This window comes from Microcaecilia unicolor, chromosome 14 (genome assembly GCF_901765095.1).
Source record: "Microcaecilia unicolor chromosome 14, aMicUni1.1, whole genome shotgun sequence".
Taxonomy (NCBI): Eukaryota; Metazoa; Chordata; class Amphibia; order Gymnophiona; family Siphonopidae; genus Microcaecilia; species Microcaecilia unicolor.
This window is the reverse complement of record NC_044044.1, coordinates 1,672,994-1,700,357: the sequence shown is the minus strand read 5'-3', so window position 1 is coordinate 1,700,357 and position 27,364 is coordinate 1,672,994. Positions and strand designations below refer to the sequence as shown.

At 43.7% G+C, this 27,364-nt stretch overlaps 1 protein-coding gene across 4 annotated transcripts in view; it reads right to left on the bottom strand.

The window, feature by feature from the left end:
- Positions 1–27,364, bottom strand: part of LOC115457896 (acetolactate synthase-like protein) — a 226,003-nt gene that overhangs the window by 134,042 nt on the left and 64,597 nt on the right. For all 4 annotated transcript variants that reach the window (XM_030187572.1, XM_030187574.1, XM_030187573.1 and 1 more), the window contains one exon: positions 5,480–5,579. In XM_030187572.1, coding sequence (XP_030043432.1) covers positions 5,480–5,579 — 100 coding nt within the window. The remainder of the gene's footprint in view (positions 1–5,479; positions 5,580–27,364) is intronic.

Sequence of the window (27,364 nt, the reverse complement as noted above, 5' to 3'; positions counted from 1 at the left end):
CCCTTGTCTTATCTGCTCTCCAGAATCTCCCTGCTCGTTCTTGTCCACCGGCTCCAGCATGCCCCAACCTGCCTACTAGCTTGTCAACCACTGATTTACTTGCCTACCTACTAACTTGACAGCCATTGACCTACCTACCCCCCCAGCCTCTCCCTGCTCATCCCTGTCCATCCGCACCAGCTTGCTTCAGCTCGCCTGCTAGTTTGGCAGCCACTGCCTCATTTGCCTGCCTGCTAACTTGTCAGCCATTGACTTACCTGCTCTCCAGTCCATCTATACCTCCAATTCCAAGCCTCCAACTCTCCGCTCTATCTACTTCTCACCTCAGTCTCTACACTTACACCGCAATCACTACTTATGGCCCCTGTCCACATCCTCTTCCTTGCCCTGTCCCTTCCTAATCTTTATCCCCTCCACCTTACCGCTGCCCACTGCTGGAACTCATTGCCCACCTGTGTTCCCTCCCAACCTGCCCACTACGGCAATACCCTATCCACCCCCATCCCTCACCACCTCACCATCTCTCTTGTCCCCCTCCTCCTTCCTAGCCCTTAATCTTCAACACCTCCTTCCTACCATTAACCCTTCACCATTCCTCCTAAGTGCACCCAGTCTTCGTCGCCTTCGTCGCCCGACCTCCCCCCACCCTCCTCCGCACTCTCCTGCTCCTCCTCCTGCTATCCGCGGGAGACATTAATCCTAATCCAGGCCCCCCTCACCTGTCCTCCTCCTATCCACACAAACGATTCCGTGACGCCTCCAATCTCATCTCTATTCCCCTCCTCCCCCCCTCTTCCCTCCCCTTCTCATGTGCCTTGTGGAATGCCCACTCGGTCTGCAACAAACTGCCCTTCATCCACGATCTCTTCATCTCGCTCCCTTCAACTACTCGCCCTAACCGAAACCTGGCTCTCCCCTGACAACTCTGCCTCAGTCGCCGCCCTTTGTCATGAAGGTTATCTCTTCTCCCACACTCCCCGCCCAGATGGCCGCGGCGGAGGCATCGGGCTACTTCTCTCGCCCTCCTGTAGTTTCCAACCCCTCCTCCTGCCACAGTCTCACTGCTTCTCGTCCTTTGAAGCTCACTCCATCCGACTATTCTACCCATTACCACTCAGAGTTGCCGTCATCTACCGCCCCCCTGATAAGCCCCTCTCTTCATTCCTTACTGACTTCGACGCCTGGCTCACCGTCTTTCTTGATCCCGCATCTCCATCCCTCATTCTTGGTGATTTTAACATTCACGTTGACAACCCATCCAACTCCGCTTCAATCCGGCTTTCGCCTACTACACTCAACAGAAACAGCTCTCTCCAAAGTCTGCAATGACCTGTTCCTTGCCAAATCCAAAGGTCACTACTCCATCCTTATCCTCCTCGACTTATCTGCCGCCTTCGACACCGTCAATCATAATTTACTTCTTGACACACTGTCCTCATTTGGATTCCAGGGCCCCGTCCTCTCCTGGTTCTCCTCGTATCTTTCCCAACGCACCTTCAGAGTATTTTCTAATGGTTCTTCTTCCACCCCCGTCCCGCTCTCTGTTGGGGTTCCTCAAGGATCTGTCCTTGGACCGCTTCTTTTCTCAATATACACCTCTTCCCTGGGCTCACTGATCTCATCACATGGTTTCCAGTACCATCTCTATGCCGATGACACCCAGCTCTACCTCTCCACTCCCGACATCACAGTCGAAACCCAGGCCAAAGTCTCGGCCTGCCTCTCAGATATCGCCGCCTGGATGTCCAACCGTCATCTGAAACTGAACATGGCAAAGACTGAGCTCCTTGTCTTCCCACCCAAACCCTCCTCTCCTCTTCCCCCACTCTCTGTCTCTGTTGACAACGCCCTCATCCTCCCCGTCTCGTCAGCCCGCAATCTCGGAGTCATTTTCGACTCCTCCCTCTCCTTCTCTGCCCATATCCAGCAGACAGTTAAGACCTGTCACTTCTTCCTCTATAATCTTAGCAAAATCCGCCCATTCCTCTCAACAGACCACCCGAACCCTCGTCCACTCACTCGCTACCTCTCGTCTTGACTATTGCAACCTTCTCCTTGCTGGTCTCCCGCTTAGCCACCTATCCCCCCTTCAATATGTCCAAAATTCCGCTGCACATCTTATCTACTGCGTGAACCGATACTCTCATATCACCCCTCTCCTCAAGTCGCTTCACTGGCTCCCGATTCGCTACCGTATTCAGTTCAAGCTTCTCCTAATGACCTTCAAATGCACTCAATCTGCAGCCCCCCATTACCTCTCTACCCTCCTCTCCCCCTATGTCCCCACCCGTAACCTCCGCTCTCAGGACAAATCACTCCTATCTGTACCCTTCTCCACCACCGCTAACTCCAGACTCCGTCCCTTCTGCCTCGCATCACCTTATGCCTGGAACAGACTCCCCGAGCCCATATGCCATGCGCCCTCCCTGCCCATCTTTAAGTCCTTACTCAAAACCCATCTCTTCTCCCTTGCTTTTGGTGCCTAACCACCTTCCCCATTCATGATATACTGACTACACTGACTACATAGTTTGTTACCTTTAGATTGTAAGCTCTCTTGAGCAGGGACTGTGCTTCCCCATGTTTTAACTTGTACAGTGCTGCGTAACCCTAGTAGCGCTATAGAAATGCTAAGTAGTAGTAGTAGTCCGTGAAAAAATACTTCCTGCCATTTTTCTTGAGTCTGCCCCCCTTCAATCTCATTTCATGTCCTCTCGTTCTACCGCCTGTAAGTCGCATTGAACCTGCTATGGAGTGAGAAAGCGCGGGGTACAAATGTAAGAAAAAAAAATTTAAGTGACTTGTTCAAGATCCTGCAGTCTGGTCCAAATCTAGGTTTTCTAAGAAAACCCCTCAACACTCATATATATAAATATATACTACTACTTATCACTTCTATAGCGCTACAAGGCATCCACAGCGCTGTACACCAAACAAGAAAAAAGCAGTCCTTGTTCAAGGAGCTTACAATCTAAATAGGACAGACAAAACAGAATAATTAAGAGGTCAGGGAATTAAAGAGGTGGGGATAAAAGGGTACAGGGCAAGTGAGTACTGGTTAGGAGTCAAAAGCAGCGTTAAAGAGGTGGGCTTTTAGCCTGGATTTGAAAACGGCCAAGGACGGGGCTAGACGTACAAGCTCTGGAATTCTATTCCAGGCGTGAGGTGCAGTGGGACAAAAGGAACGGAGTCTGGAATTAGCAGTAGAGGAGAAGGGGACAGACGAGAGATTTATCCACAGAAATGAGTACCCAAGGGTGGTGTAGGGAGAGACAAGAGTGGAGAGGTACTGGGGAGCGGTAGAGTGAATGCACTTATAGGTCAGTAAAAGAAGTTTGAATTGAATGAGGAAACAGATAGGGAGCTAGTGAAGTGACTTGACGAGAGGGCTAATGTGAGCATAGCAACTCTGGCAGAAAATGAGTCGCGCAGCAGAGTTTTGGACGGATTGAAGAGGAGAGAGATGGCTAAATGGGAGGCTGGTGAGAAGCAGGTTGCAATAATCTAGGCGAGAGGTGATAAGAGTGTGGATAAGGGTTCTGGTAGAGTGCTCAGAGAGGAAGGGACGGATTTTGCTGATGTTATAGAGAAAGAAACGGGGCAGGTTTTGGCAATCTGCTGAATGTGAGTAGAGAAGGAGAGACAGGAGTCGAAGATGGCCCCAAGGTTACGAGCTGATGAGACAGGGAGAATGAGGGTGCCATCCACAGAAATAGAGAAAGGGGGGAGAGGAGAGGTGGGTTTAGGGGGAAAGATGAGAAGCTCTGTTTTGGCCATGTTAAGTTTTAGATGACGTTGAGACATCTAGGCAGCGATATCAGATAGGCAGGCTGATACATTGGTCTGGATGCTGGTTGAGATTTCAGGGGTAGAGAGGTAGATCTGGGAGTCATCAGCATACAGATGGTATTGAAAGCCATGGGATGATATCAGAGTGCCAAGGGAAGAAGTGTAGAAAGAGAACAGGAGAGGACCGAGAACAGAAGCCTGAGGTACACCAATTGGTAGTGGGATAGAAGTGGAAGAGGATCCACCAGAGTGTACACTAAAGGTGCGAAGCGAGAGGTAGGAGGAGAACCAGGAAAGAACAAAGCCCTGGAATCCAAGTGAAGACAACGTATCAAGGAGTAGGCTGTGATCAACAGTGTCAAAAGCAGTAGATAGATCAAGAAGGATGAGGATAGAATAGAGACCTTTGGATTTGGCCAGTAACAGGTCATTGGAAACTTTTTTAAGTGCAGTTTCAGTTGAATGAAGAGTTCGAAAGCCAGATTGGAGTGGGTCAAGAACAGTTTGAGATGAAAGTAAGTCGAGTAAGAGACACACAAAAAAACAGCTGCTCTCTACCGCAGAAAAACGGAACCTGGGCGGGAAGACGGCCGTGCATGTGCGGTGCATGCGCCCTGCGCGCCAGAAGGCTCTGGCAAAACTTTCTGGATTTTTGCTTGGAAAAATTACGTTCCTAGGGCCGCCGTGGACGCCGACCCACATGTGAGAACAAGCAGCCTGCTTGTCATCGGAGAAACCTGGATATTTCCAAGCCTTGATATACCACTATGGCCTATCAAATGGCTCGGTATTTAATATCTGGGAATAAAGTCAGCAGTGGCTAAAAAAAACCGCTCACATCCCATTGTTTCTAAAAGTCTGTGTTCCTTTCTGTGTGTGCACTATTTGCCCTGACAGTGCACACTTTTTAATGTGCTATTAGTTTAGTGATGATTGTATCCAAGAGTCAATTTGATTATTGCCCTATAATAGTTTAAGAAGGGATATATTTTTACTCAAGTCTTAACAATAGCTCAAATAAAAGAGAGAAATTGTGCACCCAAAATGCTTACAATTGTTGATATCTTTTTGTTAAACCCTTAAATCTGGTCCTTGGGCTTTAAAACTAGATGGGCAGACACAGAAAACCTCACATTAGAGCTAAGCATATGGCTCTATAACATTAGTGATTCAAAAATACTGCCACATCCTATAAAATTGTAACAATAATCCACAGATCATTGCAAAATGCCACCCTTCCTGTCAATGCCTAAGTAGTGATACATAGCGATTAGCTCAGGCACTGACAGTAAGGATGATATTAAAAAGAAGAGAAAAAAAAGCTGCCAATCTTCCCTCTCCACCTCGCTCAACTCAATCGGATCCGACCTTACTCCCTCTCATCACCCAATACAAAAAAAAAAAAAAAAAAAAGTTTCCATGATGATTAATGGCACCCTCTCCCCCCTCCCTCTGGTGCTGTCATCTTCAAAATGGAAGGACCAGTCTGCCATATACTGTAACATCTGGTAATAGATCTAAAATCTATTTTCCCAGCAGATGGGTACATTTCACCTGGCATGATACTCATGTGGTCAACCAAAAGTTATGAACAAGACAAAATCACCTGGGCAAATATTTTAAGCAAGTCGACTTGTGATATAGGGGTAAAGAAACATTGAAGGCTATGTTGAAAGAAGACAGATCTCACCTGCTGAGAGCTGGCCTGTGGAATATGGACTGGAAGTGGGGAAACAACCTGGGGCTCCCAAGCTCCTGCAAAGAGATTATTCAGGTGATTTTGCAGATACCTGGGAGATAAAGTGAGACAAGAAATGGTCAGATAGTGCTGAGAGAAAGGGATCAAAATGTGATTTCAAAAGATGTCCCTGTCAAACTCTCTGCAACAGACTTCAATCTTTGTATTATTTTTTACTGGCTTTATAGCAGTGCTCACAAAGGTCACATTGCCCCTTGATTACCAATCTAGCCGATGATCTCTATATATAAAAGGCACCACCAACGTTCTAATGAAGCCTCCAGCCAGAAGTGTGAAGCACCAGAGATATCCGGTTTCCCCATGAGTGAAGGAAAACAGCACAGCATGAAATCCCTCTCTCTGTAACAGTGAAGGACTCAGAGGGGGGAGGGGAGAGAGACACCCTCACTCTCTCTGTAACACAAACACAGCACAGCAGGAAACTTAACACTGAAGGACTGGACTCGGAGGGGGGAGGGGGAGGGGACAGACAGCACAGGGGAAGGGAGAGAGGGCAGAGGGCAGGGACACACACACTCCCACATGCACACTCTGAAGAAAACCTTGCTAGCCCCCGTTTCATTTGCATCAGAAACGGGTTTTTTTTTTACTAGTATTTAACTAAAGAATGCAGAGAAGACAACAATGCCATCCTGCACACAGCCACTACCAGCTTTCCTCAGCCCAAGAAGCCACTTGCACTCTGCTCAAATGTGCACGCATCTCTTTCAGAAACCACAGTCTTTTCCCAACATATGGGTTATGGTTTATTTTACTTAATATTTCACCCTTTCATCAGGAACAGCAAGGCAGTGAACATGGCATCCTCTGGCTTAGAAAACGCTAAAGGTCAGCATTTTCTATGCCAGAGGACGCCATGTTGAAAGGATTGTGGAACAAGAAGATGCAAGAGTAAAACTGAGAGTCCCGTTGGGCAGAGAGTGAAGCTAAGTGCCTTCAAATATTTATACTATTTTTGGATAATAAGTAGAGGAGTGTGGTAGCCGTGTTAGTCCACTCTTAAGGTTATCAATAGAAATCAAACAATGTTTTATTTGGATAATAAGTGAAGCTTAAGTGCCTTTAAATGTAAAATTATTTATTGAATGAAAAAGGTAGATGTGCCTTTAAATGTCATAACTACTTCTGAAGTGAAGAGATGCACAGATAATTAACTGAAATTATTAAAAAGTTATTAAAACAAATTAAAAAATGGAGGGTTTTGACCAAAGATAATACTGGAGTTTAAGAAGAGTCGTCACTTAGAAATTTTTGTCTGCTGCTGAGCGAGGACTTTTGAGGTCTTTTCCTCCATTAAATAATTAAATAAATCAATTTGAATAAGCCTCATGGTGAGAAATTTTGTAAGAATATTACAGTTTCAGCTTATCATTTAGTTGTCCACCTTACATGTGCCAGCAAACAAATAATTTACCTTCACATACCTCAATAATACCCTGCAGATATTCAAACAGCGAAACCCTTCCTTGGTAGACCTGTGACACCAGGGTGGAAATACTTCTTTGACTTGTGTGAAAAAGGGATAATACCTTAGAAAAAAGGATGGAACTCTCTGAATGGTCACCTTCTCATTCACAAAGACCAAATACGGGTCCTCTACACAAGAGGGCTTGCAGCTCAGAAACCCTACAGCTGAAAAAATAGCAACTAACACCACCTCTAACATGAGGTCCTTGATCAGTGCATGGCATAAGGGCTCAAATGATGCACCAGTAAAGGCCTGCAACACCAGATTGAAGTCCCATGGCGAACAATTCTCCTAGTGGGGGAATGAACATGATTTGGAGAATGGGAGAATGGGCGTGCAAGTGGCAGATGAAGTTCAATGTTGACAAGTGCAAAGTGATGCATGTGGGTAAGAGGAACCCGAATTATAGCTACGTCTTGCAAGGTTCCGCGTTAGGAGTTACGGATCAAGAAAGGGATCTGGGTGTCGTCGTCGATGATACGCTGAAACCTTCTGCTCAGTGTGCTGCTGCGGCTAGGAAAGCGAATAGAATGTTGGGTGTTATTAGGAAGGGTATGGAGTCCAGGTGTGCGGATGTTATAATGCCGTTGTATCGCTCCATGGTGCGACCGCACCTGGAGTATTGTGTTCAGTACTGGTCTCCGTATCTCAAAAAAGATATAGTAGAATTGGAAAAGGTACAGCGAAGGGCGACGAAAATGATAGTGGGGATGGGACGACTTTCCTATGAAGAGAGGCTGAGAAGGCTAGGGCTTTTCAGCTTGGAGAAGAGACGGCTGAGGGGAGATATGATAGAAGTGTATAAAATAATGAGTGGAATGGATCGGGTGGATGTGAAGCGACTGTTCACGCTATCCAAAAATACTAGGACTAGAGGGCATGAGTTGAAGCTACAGTGTGGTAAATTTAAAACGAATCGGAGAAAATTTTTCTTCACCCAACGTGTAATTAGACTCTGGAATTCATTACCGGAGAACGTGGTACGGGCGGTTAGCTTGACGGAGTTTAAAAAGGGGTTAGATAGATTCCTAAAGGACAAGTCCATAGACCGCTATTAAATGGACTTGGAAAAATTCCGCATTTTTAGGTATAACTTGTCTGGAATGTTTTTACGTTTGGGGAGCGTGCCAGGTGCCCTTGACCTGGATTGGCCACTGTCGGTGACAGGATGCTGGGCTAGATGGACCTTTGGTCTTTCCCAGTATGGCACTACTTATGTACTTATGTACTTATGATTCACCCTCTTCAGAAAACTGGCCATGTACAACTGTACCGCTATAAAAGAGGTTTTCATCGCTGGTGAAAACCCCTTCCTGCACAAATGGCACCTCTCTAGGGCCATGCAAAAAAGGACTTTGATCCTCCGTAACCATTGGCCCCTGATATAAACAGTCTTTGTACAGAGGTAGCATTAGCAGGGCCATGCACAGAAGCTTCAAAGACCTGTGCAGCATGGCCACCTTGGCCAGTCAAAAACAATCAGTGCGGAAAGACCCTCCACTCACCATAGTAGGTGCCCCACCATTGACCACAGCAGGAACACAAAGTACTACTACTACTACTACTATTTAACATTTCTAAAGCGCTACTAGGGTTACGCAGCGCTGTACAATTTAACATAGAAGGACAGTCCCTGCTCAAGAGCTTACAATCTAATGGACAAATGTACAGTCAGTCAAGTAGGGGAGGCCATGTACATCTATCTCTCTGGAGCCCGGTTCTTTTCTTCTGCTGAAAAACCTGCCCACCTTCTGGTTTCCAGCAGATGTCATTATATCTGTGAAAGAAGGTCCTCATCTATCCACCATCATCTGAAAGGCCTCTCTGCTTGTTCTCATTCCCCTGGATCTAAGGCATTTCAGTTCAGGAAGTCCACCTAACAGTTGTCTATGCTGGCTGTGTGAGAAGCTGAGATGGCTCTGAAATTCTGCTCAGCCCAGTATCAGATCATCCACTTTCACGACTTGAAGGCTTAGTACCTCTTTGCTTGTTGATGTAGACCATTATTGCACAACACTTGGAAGAGTCAGTAGTCACTGTGACCCAGGCTGAAATCTCCAGATTGACACCCCTGGGAAGATGTTCACTGGTCTACTGGGGGGAGGGGGGAGAATCGGAAGATTTGTCCCAAACTCCACACACTTGGCAACCACATGGACAATAGGAACTGTTGGTGTGGCCTCATGGGGCACTCATGCCCAGGGGACCAGATCTAGGGCTGCTGCCCTAGCACTTGGAGATACTCCAAGTCAATGGGCATGGTGAGAAGCCAGAAGTGTCCATGTCTGAGCCTCAACTTGTTGACTCTCTCCTTAGTCAAAGTTATTTTGCTGGGTGCCATGTCAAACAATTTCCCTAGGTATTCCAATTGCTAGGGGACCTCAGCTTGCTCTTTCCATAAGTAAGGATCCACCCTAGGGATTCCAGCATCTTGACCATTCACTCTGTCACCTGTTGCGCCTCTTCTGCTGACTTTGCCCTCATCAACCAATCATTAAGGTAAGAGGGGACTCCGATTCCTTCCTTTTGGTGCTGCTGCCACCACCACCACCTTAGAAAAGGTCCTGAGTGTGGAGGCATATCCAAAGGAGAGAGCTTGAAACTGAAGTGCCTCTCCAGTGCTCCAAGAACTGCCCTTGTCAAAATGCTGTCATCATTGAGTGCAGAAGCAATGTATTCAATGAATGACTTCAAGTACAGGACTGGGCAGAAGCTGGTCCCCTTTTCAGAACCACAAAACAGATGGAATAACAGCCTTAAGAACATAAAAATAGCCATACTGGGTCAGACCACTGGCCCATCTAGCCCAGTATCCTGTTTCTAACAGTGGCCAATTCAGATTACAAGTATCTGATAGAATCCCAAATAGTAGCAAGATTCATGCTAATGATCCCAGCAGTGGTGTGCTGGAGCAGGCTCTCACAGGCTCTCGACAGCCGTTTGTTAAGTTTTTAAGAATTTTGGGAGCCGGTTCTCCATGGCTACTTTAACAAATGGATCCCAAAATGTGGGCATGGGCCCCTCCTGAATTCTCTTTTACTTTGCTGGTGAGAGAGAGCCCCCTGTTAACAATTTACCAGCACACCCCTGGATCCCAGGGACAAGCAGTGGCTTTCCCTGTTTCTATCTCAATAGCACTGTGGACTTTTCCTCCAGGAACTTGTCTGAACCTTTTTTAAACCCAGATACACTAAATCACTGATACCACATCCTCTGGCAACAAGTTCCAAAGTTTAACTATTCATTGAGTGAAAACATATTTCCTCCTGTTTGTTTTAAAAGTAGTACTATGTAAATTCCTTGAGTGTCCTCTAGTCTTTGTACTTTTTAAAAGAGTAAAAAAATTGATTTACATTTACCAGTTCAACATCATTTAGTATTTTGTAGACCTCTATCATATCCCTCCCTCAGCTATCTCTTTTCCAAGCTGAAGAGTCCTAACCTCTTAAGCCTATCCTCATATGAGAGGAGTTCCATCTCCTTAATCATTTTGGTCACACTTCTTTGAACCTTTTCTAATTCTGCTATATCTTTTTTAAGATAAAGATGTGGTTGCACCGTGGAACGATACAGAGGCACCACCACCACACTGGGCATACAGATCATTTATTTATTTATTAGGATTTATTTACCGTCTTTTTGAAGGAATGCACTCAAGACGGTGTACAGTAAGAATAGGTCAAACATGAGCAATAGGCAATTACAGCAGTAAAAATATTAAAATAACAATACAAAGTATGGTATGGTATACTACTTACAATGTCAACACAATACATAATTAATAGACCATTATAATTGATAGTGAAGGGTAAAGAAAAGATGTAATACATAGGTAGGTAAGGTTCCACGTTAGGCGTCACGGACCAAGAAAGGGATCTAGGTTTCGTCGTTGATGATACGTTGAAACCTTCTGCTAAGTGTGCTGCTGCGGCTAAGAAAGCAAATGGAATGTTAGGTATTATTAGGAAAGGAATGGAAAACAAAAATGAGGATGTTATAATGCCTTTGTATCGCACCATGGTGCGACCGCACCTCGAATATTGTGTTCAATTCTGGTCGCCATATCTCAAAAAAGATATAGTAGAATTAGAAAAGGTGCAGAGAAGGGCGACAAAAATGATAAAGGGGATGGGACGACTTCCCTATGAAGAAAGGCTAAAGCAGCTAGGGCTCTTCAGCTTCGAGAAAAGGCGGCTGAGGGGAGATATGATAGAGGTCTATAAAATAATGAGTGGAGTTGAACGGGTAGATGTGAAGCGTCTGTTCATGCTTTTCAAAAATACTTGGACTAGGGGGCCTGCGATGAAGCTACAATGTAGTAAATTTAAAATGAATCGGAGAAAAGTTTTCTTCACTCAACGTGTAATTAAACTCTGGAATTCGTTGCCAGAGAATGTGGTAAAGGCGGTTAGCTTAGCGGAGTTCAAAAAAAAGGTTTGGACGGCTTCCTAAAGGAAAAGTCCATAGACCATTATTAAATGGACTTGGGGAAAATCCACTATTTCTGAGAAGCAGTATAAAATGTTTTGTACTTTTTTGGGATCTTGCCAGGTATTTGTGATCTGGATTGGTCACTGTTGGAAACAGGATGCTGGGCTTGATGGACCTTTGGTCTTTCCCAGTATGGCACAACTTATGTAACACCTAGGTCTTTTTCTTGGGTGCTGACTCCTAGGGTAAAACCTAGAATCAAATAACTATGAATTCAATTATTCTTCTCAGGGTGCACCACTTTGCACTTGTCCACATGAAATCTCATCTGCCATTTGAATGCCCATTCTGTCAACATCCTAAGATTTTCCTGCAATTTTTCACCATCCGCCCTGGCTCAGCTCTTCCTATAGGACTATGATGATCGCCTTGAGTGCCAGAAGTCTTTCCAAGGTAACCCTGCCATCCTTTTGGCTTCTGAACCACAGGAAGACTCCAAAAAGACACTGGGGATTTGGGAAGCTAGATCCAAATCATACATCTGCTCAATTACCTCCAACATCTACTTATCCAAGGTTATTGAGGCCCACTCCTGGTAGAAATCCCTGAAGCAATCGCTCACAGATGTCAATCTGAAGCAAACCCAAGGATCCTCATTGGGTTTTCATAGACATTCTGAGGATCGGTGCCGAGGACTCCCAGGGTTTTTGAAAAGTCAAAAAGGATCAGAACCCTGACACCGATTACTGAACAGCAAAAATCTCCTGTGCCTCTTGAACTTCAAATAAAAATCACTAGTCCTAATGGTCTTTCTGCAATCCTCCAGGAGCTATTGCAGTTTGGTCTCTCCTAGCTAGCTCTTAAATCAGGTTCTCCAGTTCTTCTCCAAAACAGGAGTCTCCCCTGAAATAGGCATCTACTCAGGCATGCTTTGGAAGCAGAGTGTCATGCAGTGGTGCAACCAGAGCCACCTTCTAACATATAGTAACATAGTAAATGACAGCAGATAAAGACCTGTACGGTCCATCCAGTCTGCCCAACAAGATAAACTCATTTACATGGTATGTGATACTTTATTTGTATACCTGAGTTTGATTTGTCCTTGCCTTTCTCAGGACACAGACTGTAGAAGTCTGTCTAGCACTGTTCTTGTACTAAGTTCTGAAGCTAATGCCGAAGCCCCTTAAAATTTACACTTCAGCCCATCCTTATCTATTTAGTCACGATCATGGCATAGACCATAGATGTCTGCCCAGCTCCCATTTTGTTTCCCAATTACCGGCATCACCACCCAATCTCCGCTAAGATTCCGCGGAACCGTTTCTTCTAAACAGGATTCCTTTGTGTTTATCCCACGCATGTTTGAATTCCATTACCGTTTTCATCTCCACCACCTCTGGCTGTCACTGTGGATACCAGGCCCTTGGAAGAAATATGGATCAGATCATACATCACATCTGTGAGGAAGGATGCTCCCTCCTCTAGCAACTCTGTGTCCTCATTCTGTGGCAATTGCTGGTACCACCTGAGCCACAAATCCCCTACAGAGGGCCATTTTAGGAGAGCTTTAACTTTCTAGTCTTGGGAATCCCTGAGGGCCATCTCACCCTCCACTGGAAAGCTCGTCTTTCTCATCACTACAAATATCGCCCTAAGGGGTGCCATCACAGACTACCAGGTCAGTACTAGTCACCACTCCTGCCAGCCAACCATAGTGAGCTTGAAACACTTGCTGACCCACCATTATCCATTACTTGCATGAAGCTGCTAACCAAACCCTATCAAGTCTCTCCATCCTAAAAATGACAAAGAGCGCCTGAGTAAGTGGAACCGAATGTTTCAGCAATACTGAAAAACCCAGCCAATCAGTTTTGAGGACATATATAAAGATGAACTGCAGACATCACAGCATACCCTGAAGAAAGCCACAGCATGATGGATGAAACACTGGTTCCACTTACTCAGACACAGCATACCCTGAAGAAAGCCACAGCATGATGGATGAAACACTGGTTCCACTTACTCAGACACAGCAAGACCCAGACAACTGAAATAAGCATGACGCCAGCCACGGAAGCCTAAGAGAGCAATTACACCTAACCAACTAGGGGGGCACAAATGGGAGAAGATACAATGTTCAGAGAAGAAAAACAGGAGGGAAGGGTCAGTACAGACAAAAGGACTGGCATCTAGACTCACGATCACACCTAAACCTACATTACCCAAATTGCAAAGGACTGAAATACAAAACAACTTATGCATCCAGCTTCTCCTACCTAAGCGCACAACTAGGGAATGCACTCCCAAAAGCTGTGAAAACAATCCATGACCATGTAAACTTCAGGAAATCACTAAAAACCACCCTCTTCAAAAAGGCTTACCTCACCGATCCAACATAAATCCTCACACCCAGCAACACAACATAACCAATGATAGTACTGGACAATATACAATCTTCATCCCTTCCATCATCATGGTGCCTCATACACACCTACCTCACTTTGACCACAATATAACCTGTATTTGTTATCAACCGACTGGCGAACGCCTTTATGGTACTATGTAAGCCACACTGAGCCTGCAAAAAGGTGAGAAAATGTGGAGTACAAATGTAACAAATAAAGTAAAAAAATAAGTGTAGACGTGGAGGGGCATAATCGAAAGGGGCGCCCAAGTTTTCCTGAGGACGTCCTTGCAGGACTTCCCAGCGAAGGGACAGGGAAACCCATATTATTGAAACAAGATGGGCGGCCATCTTTCTTTTCGATAATACGGTCGGGGATGCCCAAATCACGGAATTTAGGTCAACCTTAGAGATGGTCGTCCCCGATTTTCAGCGCTAATGGAAACCGAGGACACCCATCTCAGAAACGACCAAATCAAAGCACTTTGATTGTGGGAGGAGCCAGCATTTGTAGTGCACTGGTCCCCCTGACATGCCAAGACACCAACCGGGCACCCTAGGGGGCACTGCAGTGGACTTCACAAATTGCTCCCAGGTGCATAGCTCCCTTACCTTGTGTGCTGAGCCCCCCAAAACCCACTCCCCACAACTGTACACCACTACCATAGCCCTTATGGGTGAAGGGGGGCACCTACATGTGGGTATAGTGGGTTTGTGGTGGGTTTTGAAGGGCTCACATTTACCACCACAAGTGTAACAGGTAGGGGGGGGATGGGCCTGGGTCCGCCTGCCTGAAGTGCATTGTACCCACTAAAACTGCTCCACGGATTTGCATACTGCTGTCATGGAGCTGGGTATGTTATTTGAGGCTGGCATAGAGGCTGGAAAAATATTTTTTAAAAATGTTTTTGAGGGTAGGAGGGGGTTAGTGAGCACTGGGGGAGTAAGGGGAGGTCATCCCCGATTCCCTTCGGTGGTCATCTGGTAAATTAGGGCACATTTTTGTGGCTTGGTCATAAGAAAAAAAGGACCCGGTAAAGTCGTCCAAGTGTTCGTCAGGGACGCCCTTCTTTTTTCCATTATCAGTCGAGGACGCCCATGTGTTAGGCACTCCCTAGTCCCGCCTTCACTACGCCTCCGACATGCCCCCATGAACTTTGGTCGTCCCCGCGATGGAAAGCAGTTGAGGATGCCCAAAATCGGTGATTCGTGTCTAAAGATGGGTGCCCTCTTTCGAAAATAAGCCTGTTAATATGCTCAAAGGGGCTCAGAAAAGGCCTAGGCAAAGCAATTTGCCTTAAGAAGCAATTTAAACTTTTCTAATCATGGTTCACCTCTGACGTAGGGGGGAAGTATGTTCCAAAGACTTGATGTAGACACACTGAAACAAGAATTCTGGGTGATGCCTACAAATTGGGCTAGGCTGGTGTCATCCTCTTTCCAAATGAGAAATATGTTGTCAATATATCTTAACCAAATTCTGATATTATCCTCATATGGGCATTTTTCTAGCCAATTTTCTTCATACTGCGACATAAATAAGTTTGCCACCGATGGTGCGAATGTCGCACCCATGGCAATGTCTGATGTTTGTAAATACAAATTATCTTGAAAAAGGAAGTGATTTTGCGTCAAAGCTATGGTGCTCAACGCCATTAGAAATTCCGTCGGTACCTCCATAGGTCGTGGTCGTCTATCTAACAGTTTCTGTATCACCAACAAAGCTTCTTTTTGTGGGATCGATGTGTAAAGAGACTTAATATCCAAAGTCACTAATAGGACATTTTCTTCTGGGGGTATTACAATGTCCTCTAACATAAGGAGAAAGTGTTTCGTGTCTCTAATGTAAGATGGCATATTTATAACCATAGGTTTCAAAAAGTAGTCCACAAAGACCGAAAGTGGTTCTAATAGTGAAGACAAAATTGGGCATCCCGGGGAATTTTGTAGTCTTTTATGAATCTTTGGCAGACAGTAGAGTACTGGAATCAATGGGAATTCATTATTTAGAAATAAATATTCTTTTTTCGTCAGGAATCCCTTCTCAGATCATGTGATTTATGTGCTGCAGTGCCTCTGTTACAAGATATACATAGGGAAAACCACAAGACAATTACATATTCGATTATTAGAACATAAATCTTGCTTAAAAAAGAAACAACTAGGGTCCCCCCTAGTAGCACACTGTAACATCACAAAACATGATTTTGCACAATTCTGCTGTTTTGTAATTGATCAGATAAAAGAGGATAAAAGAGAATAGAAGAGGAGGTAACAGAGCAAGACACCTTCTCCAAGCAGAACAGCGATGGATTTTCAGACTAAAATCATTAGAACCCAACGGTTTGAACACTACGATCCAATGGGCAATATTTTTGTAATGCGGGTTCTTTAAAGAATTCCTCTAGTAAGAGCTCTTTAAATTCTTTAACCAATAGCAAGGCAGGGTAACAAATGAGTGTCATTAAAAAGCGGGTGCCATTTTGAAACAACTCGCAAAATAAGGAGAAATCACACTGAGAGAAGAGTAAGCTTGTAAGGTCTGAATTGCAGCATTAGGGTTATTAGGACGAGGAGTAGTCAACAATATCATATATTGTTTTAACAAGTGAAGATCACAGTCCAGCTTATTTTCAAAAGAGAAAGACGTCCATATTTCGACCCAAATCGGGAGATGGGCGCCTTTCTCTCATGGGCGCCCAAATCGGTATAATCGAAAGCCGATTTTGGGCGCCTCCAACTGCAGTCTGTCACGGGAACAAAGTTGACGGGGGCGTGTCGGAGGCGTGGTGAAGGCAGGACTGGGGCGTGTTTATCGGCCGAGGAGAGATGGGCGCGCTCGGCCGATAATGGAAAAAAGAAGGGCGGCAGTAGCAAGAATTTTGGCCGCTTTTTTTGGACCCTTTTTTTACCACGAACAAGTCCCCAAAAAGTGCCACAATTGCCCAGATGACCACCAGAGGGAATCGGGGATGACCTCGCCTGACTCCCCCAGTGGTCACTAACCCCCTCCCACCAAAAAAAAAGAACATTAAAAAAAACTTTTTTTTCCAGCCTGTATGCCAGCCTCAAATGTCATACCCAGCTCCATCACAGCAGTATGCAGGTCCCTGGAGCAGTTGTTAGTGGGTGCAGTGGACTTCAGGCAGGTGGACCCAGGCCCATCCCCCCCCCCCCCCCCCACACCTGTTACACTTGTGCTGGTAAATGGGAGCCCTCCAAACCTCCCCCAAAACCCACTGTACCCACATCTAGGTGCCCCCCTTCAGCCATAAGTGCTATGGTAATGGTGTAGAGTTGTGGGGAGTGGGTTTTGGGGGGCATTTGGGGGCTCAGCACCCAAGGTAAGGGAGCTATGGTCTTGGGAGGTATTTTAATTTTTTTTTTTACTTTTTACAAATGCCCTCTAGGGTGCCTGGTTGGTGTCCTGGCATGTGACAGGGACCAGTGCACTACGAATCCTGGCCCCTCCCACGACCAAATGCCTTGGAGTTGTTCGTTTTTGAGCTGGGCGGCTTCAGTTTCCATTATCGCTGAAAACCAATACCGCCCAGCTCAAATCCGCCCAAATCCGATGCATTTGCCCGGCACAAACCGTATTATCGAAACAAAAGATGGACGCCCATCTTTTTCGAAAATATAGTCTGTCCCGCCCCTTCGCGGACCCGTCCTCGGAGATAGTCGCCCATGGAGATGGGCGTCCGCGTTCGATTATGCCCCTCAGTGTAGAATATCGGAGGATGGTATTTTTTCAGTGGCTGATTAACGTTTTGAATTACAGACATCAGCACATGAAGTACGAGGTCATTTTCCTTGAAAAAGCCGAAGTTGGCGAAACGGGACCCCGTCGGGAGCAATACTACAACACCAAGATAAGTGCTAGACACTGTATGATATGTACAAACACACGGCAGATTAAAAGTTATATAGTCGTAGTTTGTACAAAAGGAGGTTTTTTGCCGATGAAGATTCCATCCCGTAAAATCAGAATGGTTTCTGAATCGGGAATACAGAGGCTTTTTCCTCCATAAGAACAAGACAGTTGTAGCCACACCATTTACAGCCACTCTCTTGAATTTAAGAAAGATGAAGAACACCAGGCACTAATACTTATGTGGTAATGAGAACATCCAAAGTATGAACCTCACAATGGGCAGCTCACAGAGGAGTTGAGTCAGACCAGTATCACAGAAAAATGAAAGAGAATCCTGAGTAACTACATCAAGAGGTTCATCAAAATAAATGCTGAGGTCCCCGAGCACAATTAATAGCAAAAGCTTCTATTTCCAGAAAAGATGAACCACCATTGAATCCTCAACCTCTGGAAAGGGAACAGTCGATGTTCCAGCAAGTCATTCCCTAAATCTGGGCTCAGCATTGTTTGGCATCTCTTGCTTCTTGGTTTCAGAATCATTGATTATTAAATCCTGAAAAGATGACAGCTGGTTGGCTTACCAGACGACCTTCCCATCCTTCAAACAGTCTTTGAATTCTTGATATCTCTGGTAGATTCATTTAAGTATTTGGGAGTTCTGATAGATTATCAGCTAACCTTCAATGCACATGTGTCTGCTTTATTGAAAACAGGCTTTTTCATCTTAAGACAACTCTGATCTGTCTGATGCTATTTTGACAACAGTGCATTTCACTCACTTTTATCTGCTTTTTTTATTTCAAGATTGGATTATTGTAACGTTATCTACTTTGGGAAATCATAAATGAACCTTGAAAATCTTCAACATTACAAAACACAGCTGCACGACTTTAGTTATGCTTACAAATTAGATCATGTATCTCTACTGTTGATTAAATATCATTCGTTTCCAGTGAAATTTAGGATTCAATTTAAGGTTTTATACTTTACTTTATAGGCTTTGCGTCTGGGTTTCCCATAATATCTTGTCTCCCGTATGATACCATATTGTCCACCAAGGTTATTTTGTTCATTAAATGATCATAGGCTGGTGCTTCCTGGGCCAGAAATACGAATCCACACAGCACTGTGCCTTTTATTTTTGACACACCAGAGTCTTGCAATTGTCTAGCACTGGAAATTAGATCAGAATTATTTTAAAAATTCAAAACTGCCCTAAAGACATTTTCATTTAAGAGAACATAGATTTGTTTTATTTGTTTTTACCTATGTTTTATTTTAAATTTGAATGTTGTGTTTCTTTGGCAGGCTGGTTCTATCCTATCTGTACTTTGGCGTTCTTTTCCATGCTTTTTAGTTTGTACACCAAAGGCCTACTTGTCAGTAAAAGCAGTAAAGCAAGCACAAATAAACTATACAACTTTCTGGCCCAGCAGGCCCACTTGGATTTGAGGAGAAGGTTGAAGATCCTGGCAAGAGTTCCTGGCCCAGGAATATGTCTGCAGCCTCTGCACAGAGATTAAAGCCCAGTGCATAATTTGAATAAACTCAGGCAAAAAAAATCTTAGGAAAAGAAGCATCCAGTCTCTCCTCCTACGGATCTGTTCTCCCCAACAGCTCCACAGTTAAAACAGAAGGCTCCAAATGCTCCTTAGCCACAATCCAACCTCTAAACATGCCCAAGATGATGGTGACCCCGGCTGCAGGCTCAGCCATAAGTGCTCCTGTGTTTCCCTGACCAGCCATGCCCATCTTGTACACAGTAGGGAGCCTGACACTGGAATCTTCCTGCATCCCCCCCCCCCCTTTTTGCAATGATGACATTACCAACTTGCCTCACTAAGATGCCTCTGCACCTTCACCTGTGACCTATCGAGAACATTTTCCCTGCACTGCTGTATGCTGCAATGTCTACCCAGTTGAACTGAGTATCTCCCCGCCTAGGGAGAGGAGAGGGTGGCGGAGGAAGACCCAATGGGTCCTGCTGAAGTGGGCTTACTTAGGCCTGCTCATCTTGGTGGCTCTGAGAAAGGAAGCACTCTGCTCCCACCTTCTCAAACAGTAGGGAAGCTCCTGAAGAGCAGCTGTCCTGCTAGATCGAAGACCTTCTGATCCTGTTGTATCAATTAATACTATCCCTCACCTATTAGAGGCAGGGAAATATTGGCTGGCCAGCTCTGCTGCACTTCTTCTTATACTATGGGCTCAAAAACGGTTAGACGTCTTCCTCTGGTAGTGAGATATAACCTCCCTGACTAGACTAGTTTTGAAGGTTATGAAGGAATTCCTATTGAACCCTGCATTGCTATATTACATTTTTTTCACTCTGGTTCCATTCTCCAGTGTTTTCTTTGATAGAATCAGAAAGTGATCCATTCTTTCATGGCTAAGCAATGGCCTCAGGAAGAATTCATCAAGACTGGAATCTATGAGGGACAGAACTAGAGAACCCAGCGCCGGTGTAAAAAGTATTTGCAAATCCCTACACATGGCACAAGCAAAGTACCATACAAATATATAATATCTGAATCTACATTCAGCTCTATCATCATTCTGCAAAAACACCTTAAGCTGGTCTAGGTCATAAATAACAAGAATTCAAGAGATAGTTTATCTGACCTACAGTTACATACATTGGTTAAAAGAAAGAGCAGCCATCAGACAGCAATGATGAGATCCCAAAGATTTACAGCTGTAATTAATGGGAAAATGTGGGATACAAATGCAATAAATAAATAATAAATAATGAGTGCAGTTGTTGCTGCAAGTCCACTAAATTACATTTATCTTAACCAAGTTATAAAATACTGTATTATCAGCACAACTGAATCTTAACTAGATCAATTGTAAGTCATTGTCTTTTACAATCTGGCCTGCCTCAGTATATTCTCTCTAGGGCCCACTGGCTCTGATCTCAGAACTGCCAGATACAGAGACAACTTATTCGATCGTGCACTAAGGGCTGGTCTTGCTTTGTGCAAGTGGAAATGAAAATACAGTTATGCCTCCGGAGTAACTGTTAAACGTGCAATCGTGCTCGTGATGGCGTGAATAAGAACGGGACAAGAATTAAGTGAATGGAGGATTGAATGAAAGATTTTATTCACGCCATCACGAGCACAGAGTGGAGGAGTAGCCTAGTGGTTAGTGCAGCGGACTCTGATCCTGGGGAACTGGGTTCGATTTCCAATGCAGCTCCTTGTGACTCTGGGCAAGTCACTTAACCCTCCATTGCCCCAGGTACAAATAAGTACCTGTATATACCATGTAAACCGCTTTGAATGTAGTTACAAAAACCACAGAAAGGCGGTATATCAAGCCCCATTCCCTTTCCCTTCCACTAGCACAAAGCAAGACCAGTCCTAAGATAAGTGCACGATCAAATAAGTTGTTATATAAGAAGAGTGATTTTGACAATCAGTTACACACATAATCGTGAAAGTATAAGGAGGTAGGCAGGGCTAGAGTGCAGTGATGCTGATTACAACATATTGCTAAAAGCATCCTATGACGGAGTAATATGGGATTACCGAGCACTATTACATTATGAATATATTAATAATAGATTAGAACACATAGTAGAGAGGTTCACCTTAAGAGCATAAAAAAAAAGACAAAAAATGAAAACACGAAGTAGACGGTTTCTTTTAGTTTTGATACGTAAGTAAAAGAGAAACCAGAACAATCGGCTACCCCAGAGGCAGAAAAGTACTAACATAAAATTTTAACTGCCAGACCCTCGACCATTCTTCTAAGTTTTGGAGATCCCTTCTCATTGTTTCTACTCCCTCCAGAGTATCCACAAAAAGGCAAACCTTTCCTTCCAACCCTTCAGCAATATCTCTCACAAATATATTAAACAGAATAGGCCCCAGTATCGACCCCTGAGGAACTCCACTGCTCACCTTCCTTTCCTCTGAGCATATTCCTTTTACCTTATCAAAGGCTTTGCTGAAATCCAAGTAGATTACATCTAGCGCACATCGTTCATCCAGTTCTTTGGTCACCCAGTCAAAGAAGTCAATAAGATTCGTTAGGAAGGATTTTCCTTTGGTAAAGCCACGTTGCCTCGGGTCCTGTACCCTGTTGGCTTCTAGAAAGTTAATTATCCTTTCTTTCAGCAGCGATTCCATTATTTTTCTTACCACCGACACGAGACTTACTAGTCTGCAGTTTCCCACTTCTTCCCTGTCTCCACTTTTGTGAAGAGGGACCACATCCGCTCGTCACCAATCTCGTAGAACCTCTCCCGTGTCTAAAGATCTATTATTAAATAAATCTTTAAGAGGTCTCGCCAGCACCTCTCTGAGCTCCCTCAGTATCGTGGGATGTATCCCATCCGGCCCCATAGCTTTGTCCACCTTCAGATTCTCCAGCTGTTTATAAACTCTTTCTTCCTTAAACGGTGCAAATCCACTCCATTCCCAGATATTCCCTCAGCAGCCAACTGCGGTCCTTCACCAGGATTTTCCTCCTTTAACACTGAAAAGAAGTAATTGTTTAGCACATTCGCTTTATCCTCCTCACTCTCCACATAACCATTCTTATTTTTTTTCAGTCTTGTACTTCCATTCCTATCTTTTCTCCTTACTCCAATATATCTGAAAAAGGTCTTTTTACATCTTTAAAGAGCAAAACAAAAAGCACCAAGGGCCTTATAATTATAGTCATGAGTAGAGAGGTGTGGTAGCCGTGTTAGTCCACTTTTAAAGGTAATCAATAGAAATCAAACAAATAAAACATGGAAAAGAAAATAAGATGATACCTTTTTTATTGGACATAACAATACATTTCTTGATTAGCTTTCGAAGGTTGCCCTTCTTCGTCAGATCGGAAATAAGCAAATGCTTGGATGTTTTACTTATATATACTGTCATCTACCACATTTGCTTATTTCCGATCTGACGAAGAAGGGTAACCTTCGAAAGCTAATCAAGAAATGTTATAAATTATAGTCATAAAATTGATATCGTAATGTGCCTGTATTGAAAAAATGCCTTGCTGACATTGTGCCTTCATGAAGTCATATGGTATTCATCCAAAAGCTTGCACAATATAGAATGAGATCATAACATCATTGGGTGTATATTGAAAAAACGATATTTACTATCTCAATAAAATTTAACCTCCATACTGATATAAAATATGTAAAAAAATAATTAAAAAATACAAAAATGAAAAATTACAACTTTAAGAGTAAAAATAATGAAAAAATAATAATGAAAATATAAACTGATATGAAAATGAAAAAATACAACTATAACAAAATAATAAAATAATGAACAGATGAAAAATAATGAAAAAAATAATAATAATAATTAAAAAAGATGGACGCTGACCATTTCAAATCATAACATCATGGCATATATATGGAAAAACGACATGGTATATTTACTGAAAAAGCAAATATTAATATGTACAACTACAATCGAAAAGTGCATTTATAACATCATAAATCTACTCTTTAAATAGTACTCATATAAATTGAAAATGCTAAAAAAATATATAAAAAATATAAAAAAGTTGAAAATGAAATTGTAAGGAGATACAATTAAAATAAAAATGAACATAATAATGTATGGGTTAATGTATTTCACATTAGGCGAACCTGTAGTATAGCAGAGAGAGGGAGCCCTTGGTGCTTTTTGTTTTGCTCTTTGGCTTTTGTTTGTGCTTTGCTCCCGCTCTCTGCTATACTTTTTTCATCTTTAGCCATTTTTTCCTTCTGCTTGGGCTTTCGCTGAACGTATTTTCCTCTTCGCTTCTTTGAGTTTAATCCGATAATCTTTTCCATGATCTGTGTTCTTTTGTATTTCTTGAACAAAATCTCTTTTGCTCTTATTTTTTCAGATACTTGTTCGTAGAACCATTTAGACTTCATGTTTCTCTTGTTTTTGATTACTTTCCTTGCGTAAAGATCAGTTACCATATTTATAGCAGCCTTTACCTTTGACCACTGATTTTCCACTTCTCCTACACCTTCCCATACTAACAGCTCCTTCCTTCAGGTATTCCCCCATTTTATCAAAATCAGTACGTCTGAAATCCAGTACTTTGAGATTTGTGCATCCACACTCCGCCTTTGCCCTTATTATCAAACCATTTCGTGTGATGATCACTATTACACAGGTGGGCACCCACCCGGATATTAGAAACATTTCCTCCATTCATGAGCAGTAGATCCAGCATCGACCCTTCGCTCGTGGGTTCCGTCACCATTTGTCTGAGCAAGGCACTGACAGGTGTCCACAATCTCTCTATTTCTTTCCGATTCTGCATACGAGACGTTCCAATTCACTTCAGACAAGTTGAAATCTCCCATTAGTAGCAACTCCCCTTTCATAACAATCTTTGAATATCTTCTATCAGATCCTTGTCTAGCTTCTCCGTTTGTGCCAGTGGTCTGTAGATAACCCTCGTATGGATACAGGTTCCGTCTTCTCTTTCCAGGACAATCCATAAAGCTTCTTCCATTCTCCAGGTTACCTGCATTTCAGCATCTCTGATATTGTCCCTCACATAAAGCGCCACTCCTTCACCTCTTTGGCCCTCTCTATCCTTCCTATAAAGATTATAGCCCGGTATCGTCATATCCCATTCAAGGGAATTATTGAACCACGTCTCTGTAATAGCAACAATATCCACGTTTTCTTCAAATATCAGGGCTTGCAAGTCTTTAACCTTTTTTACTTAGACTATGAGCATTTGTGCTCATTGCTTTCCATGTGCTTAGTGAGTTTAGGTGTTTTTCCTATATTTGCATGACCTTTCCCTCTGCCATCATGTTTATTCTGGGGGTGACTTTCTGAATTCCCTTGTTCCATTTGTCACCCCCACACTCTAGTTTAAATGTCTAGAAACATACTGTCTGAATTTCTCCCCAAGGATTCTTTTTCCTGTCACAGAAAGATGTAGCCATCATTACAGTACAGACTGTTATTTTTCCACATATTACCTCATGCTTCTATGTATCTAAAACCTTCTTCTTCACACCAAGACTCAAGCCACTTACTGAAATCTGCTGTTTTATGTAGTCTTTCCTCTCGCTTCCCCCTTCAGAAAAAGCCACAATCCACACCAAGATTTCAGTCCCTCCCCAAGCTTCTGGAACGCTCTCTGTGCTGTAAACTTGCTATTGTTGGCCAGGTCATTTGTCCCCAGGTGAATTACAACATCAGTATTTGAAGCCTTGTTCTCTTCTTGGATCACTTTCAGTATTTGGTCAGTACATCTGGTAGCTGAAAATCCTGGAAGGCAATTCACTAGGCTGGAACTCTTGAACTGTGTTCCTAAGTTAATGCCTCTGATAATGGAGTCTCCGAGCAGTAAGAGTTTCTGATTTTCCCCAATCTGTCATTCTTTGGGGGATGTTCTTGGGTTGTGAAATCAAGGACGGCTTCATGGAACAGCTGGTTCAGAAGCCGACAAGAGAAGGAAAAATACTAGACTTAATCATTAGTGGAGCTCATGATCTGGTGCAGGGGGGGGTAACGGTGCGAGGGCTCGCTTAATAATATGATCGGTTTTGATATTGGCTGCGAAGTAAGTGAACTCAGGAAATCAAATACACTAGCGTTTAACTTTAGAAAAGGAGATTACGATAAATGAGAAGAACAGTGAAAAAAAGACTGAAGGGAGCGGCTGAAAGGGTAAAAACCTTGAATCAGGCGTGGATGCTGTTCAAAAACACCATCCTAGAAGTACAGGACAAATATATTCTGCATATTAGAAAAAGAGGAAAAAAGACCAAATGTCAGCCGGCGTGGCTAAACAGTAAGGTAAAGGTAGCTATTAGAGCCAAAAAAACAATCCTTCAGAAAATGGAGAAGGCAACAGACTGAAGACAATAAGATAAAACATAAGGAATGTCAAACCGAATGCAAAAACGAGATAAGGAGGGCTAAGAAGGACTTAGCGTTAGAAGCAAAAACACATAGCAAAACTTTTTTTAGGTATATTAAAAGCAGGAAGCTGGCTAAAGAATCGGTTGGGCCGCTGGACGACGGTGGTGTTAAAGGGGTGATCAGGGAAGACAAAGCCGTAGCGGAGAAATTAAATGAATTCTTTGCTTCGGTCTTCACCGAGGATTGGGAGGGATACCGGTGCCGGAAAAGGTATTTGAAGCGGACGAGTCAGAAAGACTAAATGATTTCACTGTAAACTTGGAGGATGTAATGGGATAGTTCTGCAAACTGAAAAGTAATAAATCACCGGGACCGGATGGTATTCATCCCAGAGTATTAATAGAGCTGAAAAATGAACTTGTGGAGCTACTGTTAGTAATATGCAATTTATCCCTAAAATAGGTGTGGTACCGGAAGATTGGAGGGTGGCCAATGTAACGCCGATTTTTAAAAAGGGTTCCAGAGGGGATCGGGGAAATTATAGACTGGTGAGTCTGACGTCGGTGCCAGGAAAAATGGTGGAGGCTATTATTAAGAATAAAATTACAGAGCACATACAAAGCATGGGCTACTGAGACAAAGTCAGCACGGTTTTAGTGAAGGGAAGTCTTGCCTCACAAACCTACTGCATTTTTCGAGGGGGTGAACAAACATGTGGACAAAGGGGAGCCGGTGGATATCTAGATTTTCAGAAGGCGTTTGACAAAGTACCGCATGAAATACTCCAAAGGAGTCATGGGATAGGAGGCAGTGTATTATTATGGATTAAGAGCTGGTTAAGGATAGGAAGCAGAGAGTAGGGTTGAATGGGCCATTATTGTCGATGGAGAAGGGTAGTTAGTGGGGTCCCTCAGGGGTCTGTGCTGGGACCGCTGCTTTTAACATATTTATAAATGACTCGAGATGAGAGTAACTAGTGAGGTAATTAAATTTGCAGATGACACAAAGTTATCCAGGGTCGTCTCGTCGCGGGAGGAGTGTGAAAAAATTACAAGAAGACCTCGTGAGATTTGGGGATTGGGCGTCCAAATGGCGATGAAGTTCAACGTTGACAAGTGCAAGTGATGCATGTGGGAAGGAGGAACGTGAATTACAGCTATGTTATGCAGGGTTCCACGTTAGGACCAAGAAAGGGATCTGGGAGTCATTGTGGATAGGACGTTGAAATCTTCAGCTCAATGTGCTGCGGCGGCTAAGAAGGCAAACAGAATGTTGCGTATTATTAGAAAAGGGATGGACAACAAGCATGAGGATGTATAATGCTGTTATATCGCTCCATGGTGCGACCGCACCTGGAATATTGTGTTCAGTTCTGGTACCTCATCTCAAAAAAGATATAAAGTAATTGGAGAAGGTGCAGTGAAGGGTGACAAAATTGATAAAAGGGATGGAACGCTACCCTATGAGGAGAGGTTAAGACGGCTAGGACTCTTTAGCCTGGTGAGAGGGCGGCTGAGAGGTGATATGATAGAGGCTTACAGATAATGAGCGGGGATAGAGCGGACAGATGTGAAGCGTTTGTTTACGCTTTCTAACAATAATAGAACCAGGGGACACAAGATGAAATTAGAATGTGGTAGGTTTAAAACAAATCGGAGAAAGGTTTTCTTTACTCAGCGCGTAGTTAGACTCTGGAACTCATTGCCGGAGAAGGTAGTAACGGCAGCTGGCCTTGCTGAGTTTAAAGGGGGTCTGGACAGATTTCTGAAGGAAAAGTCCATTGATCGTTATTAAA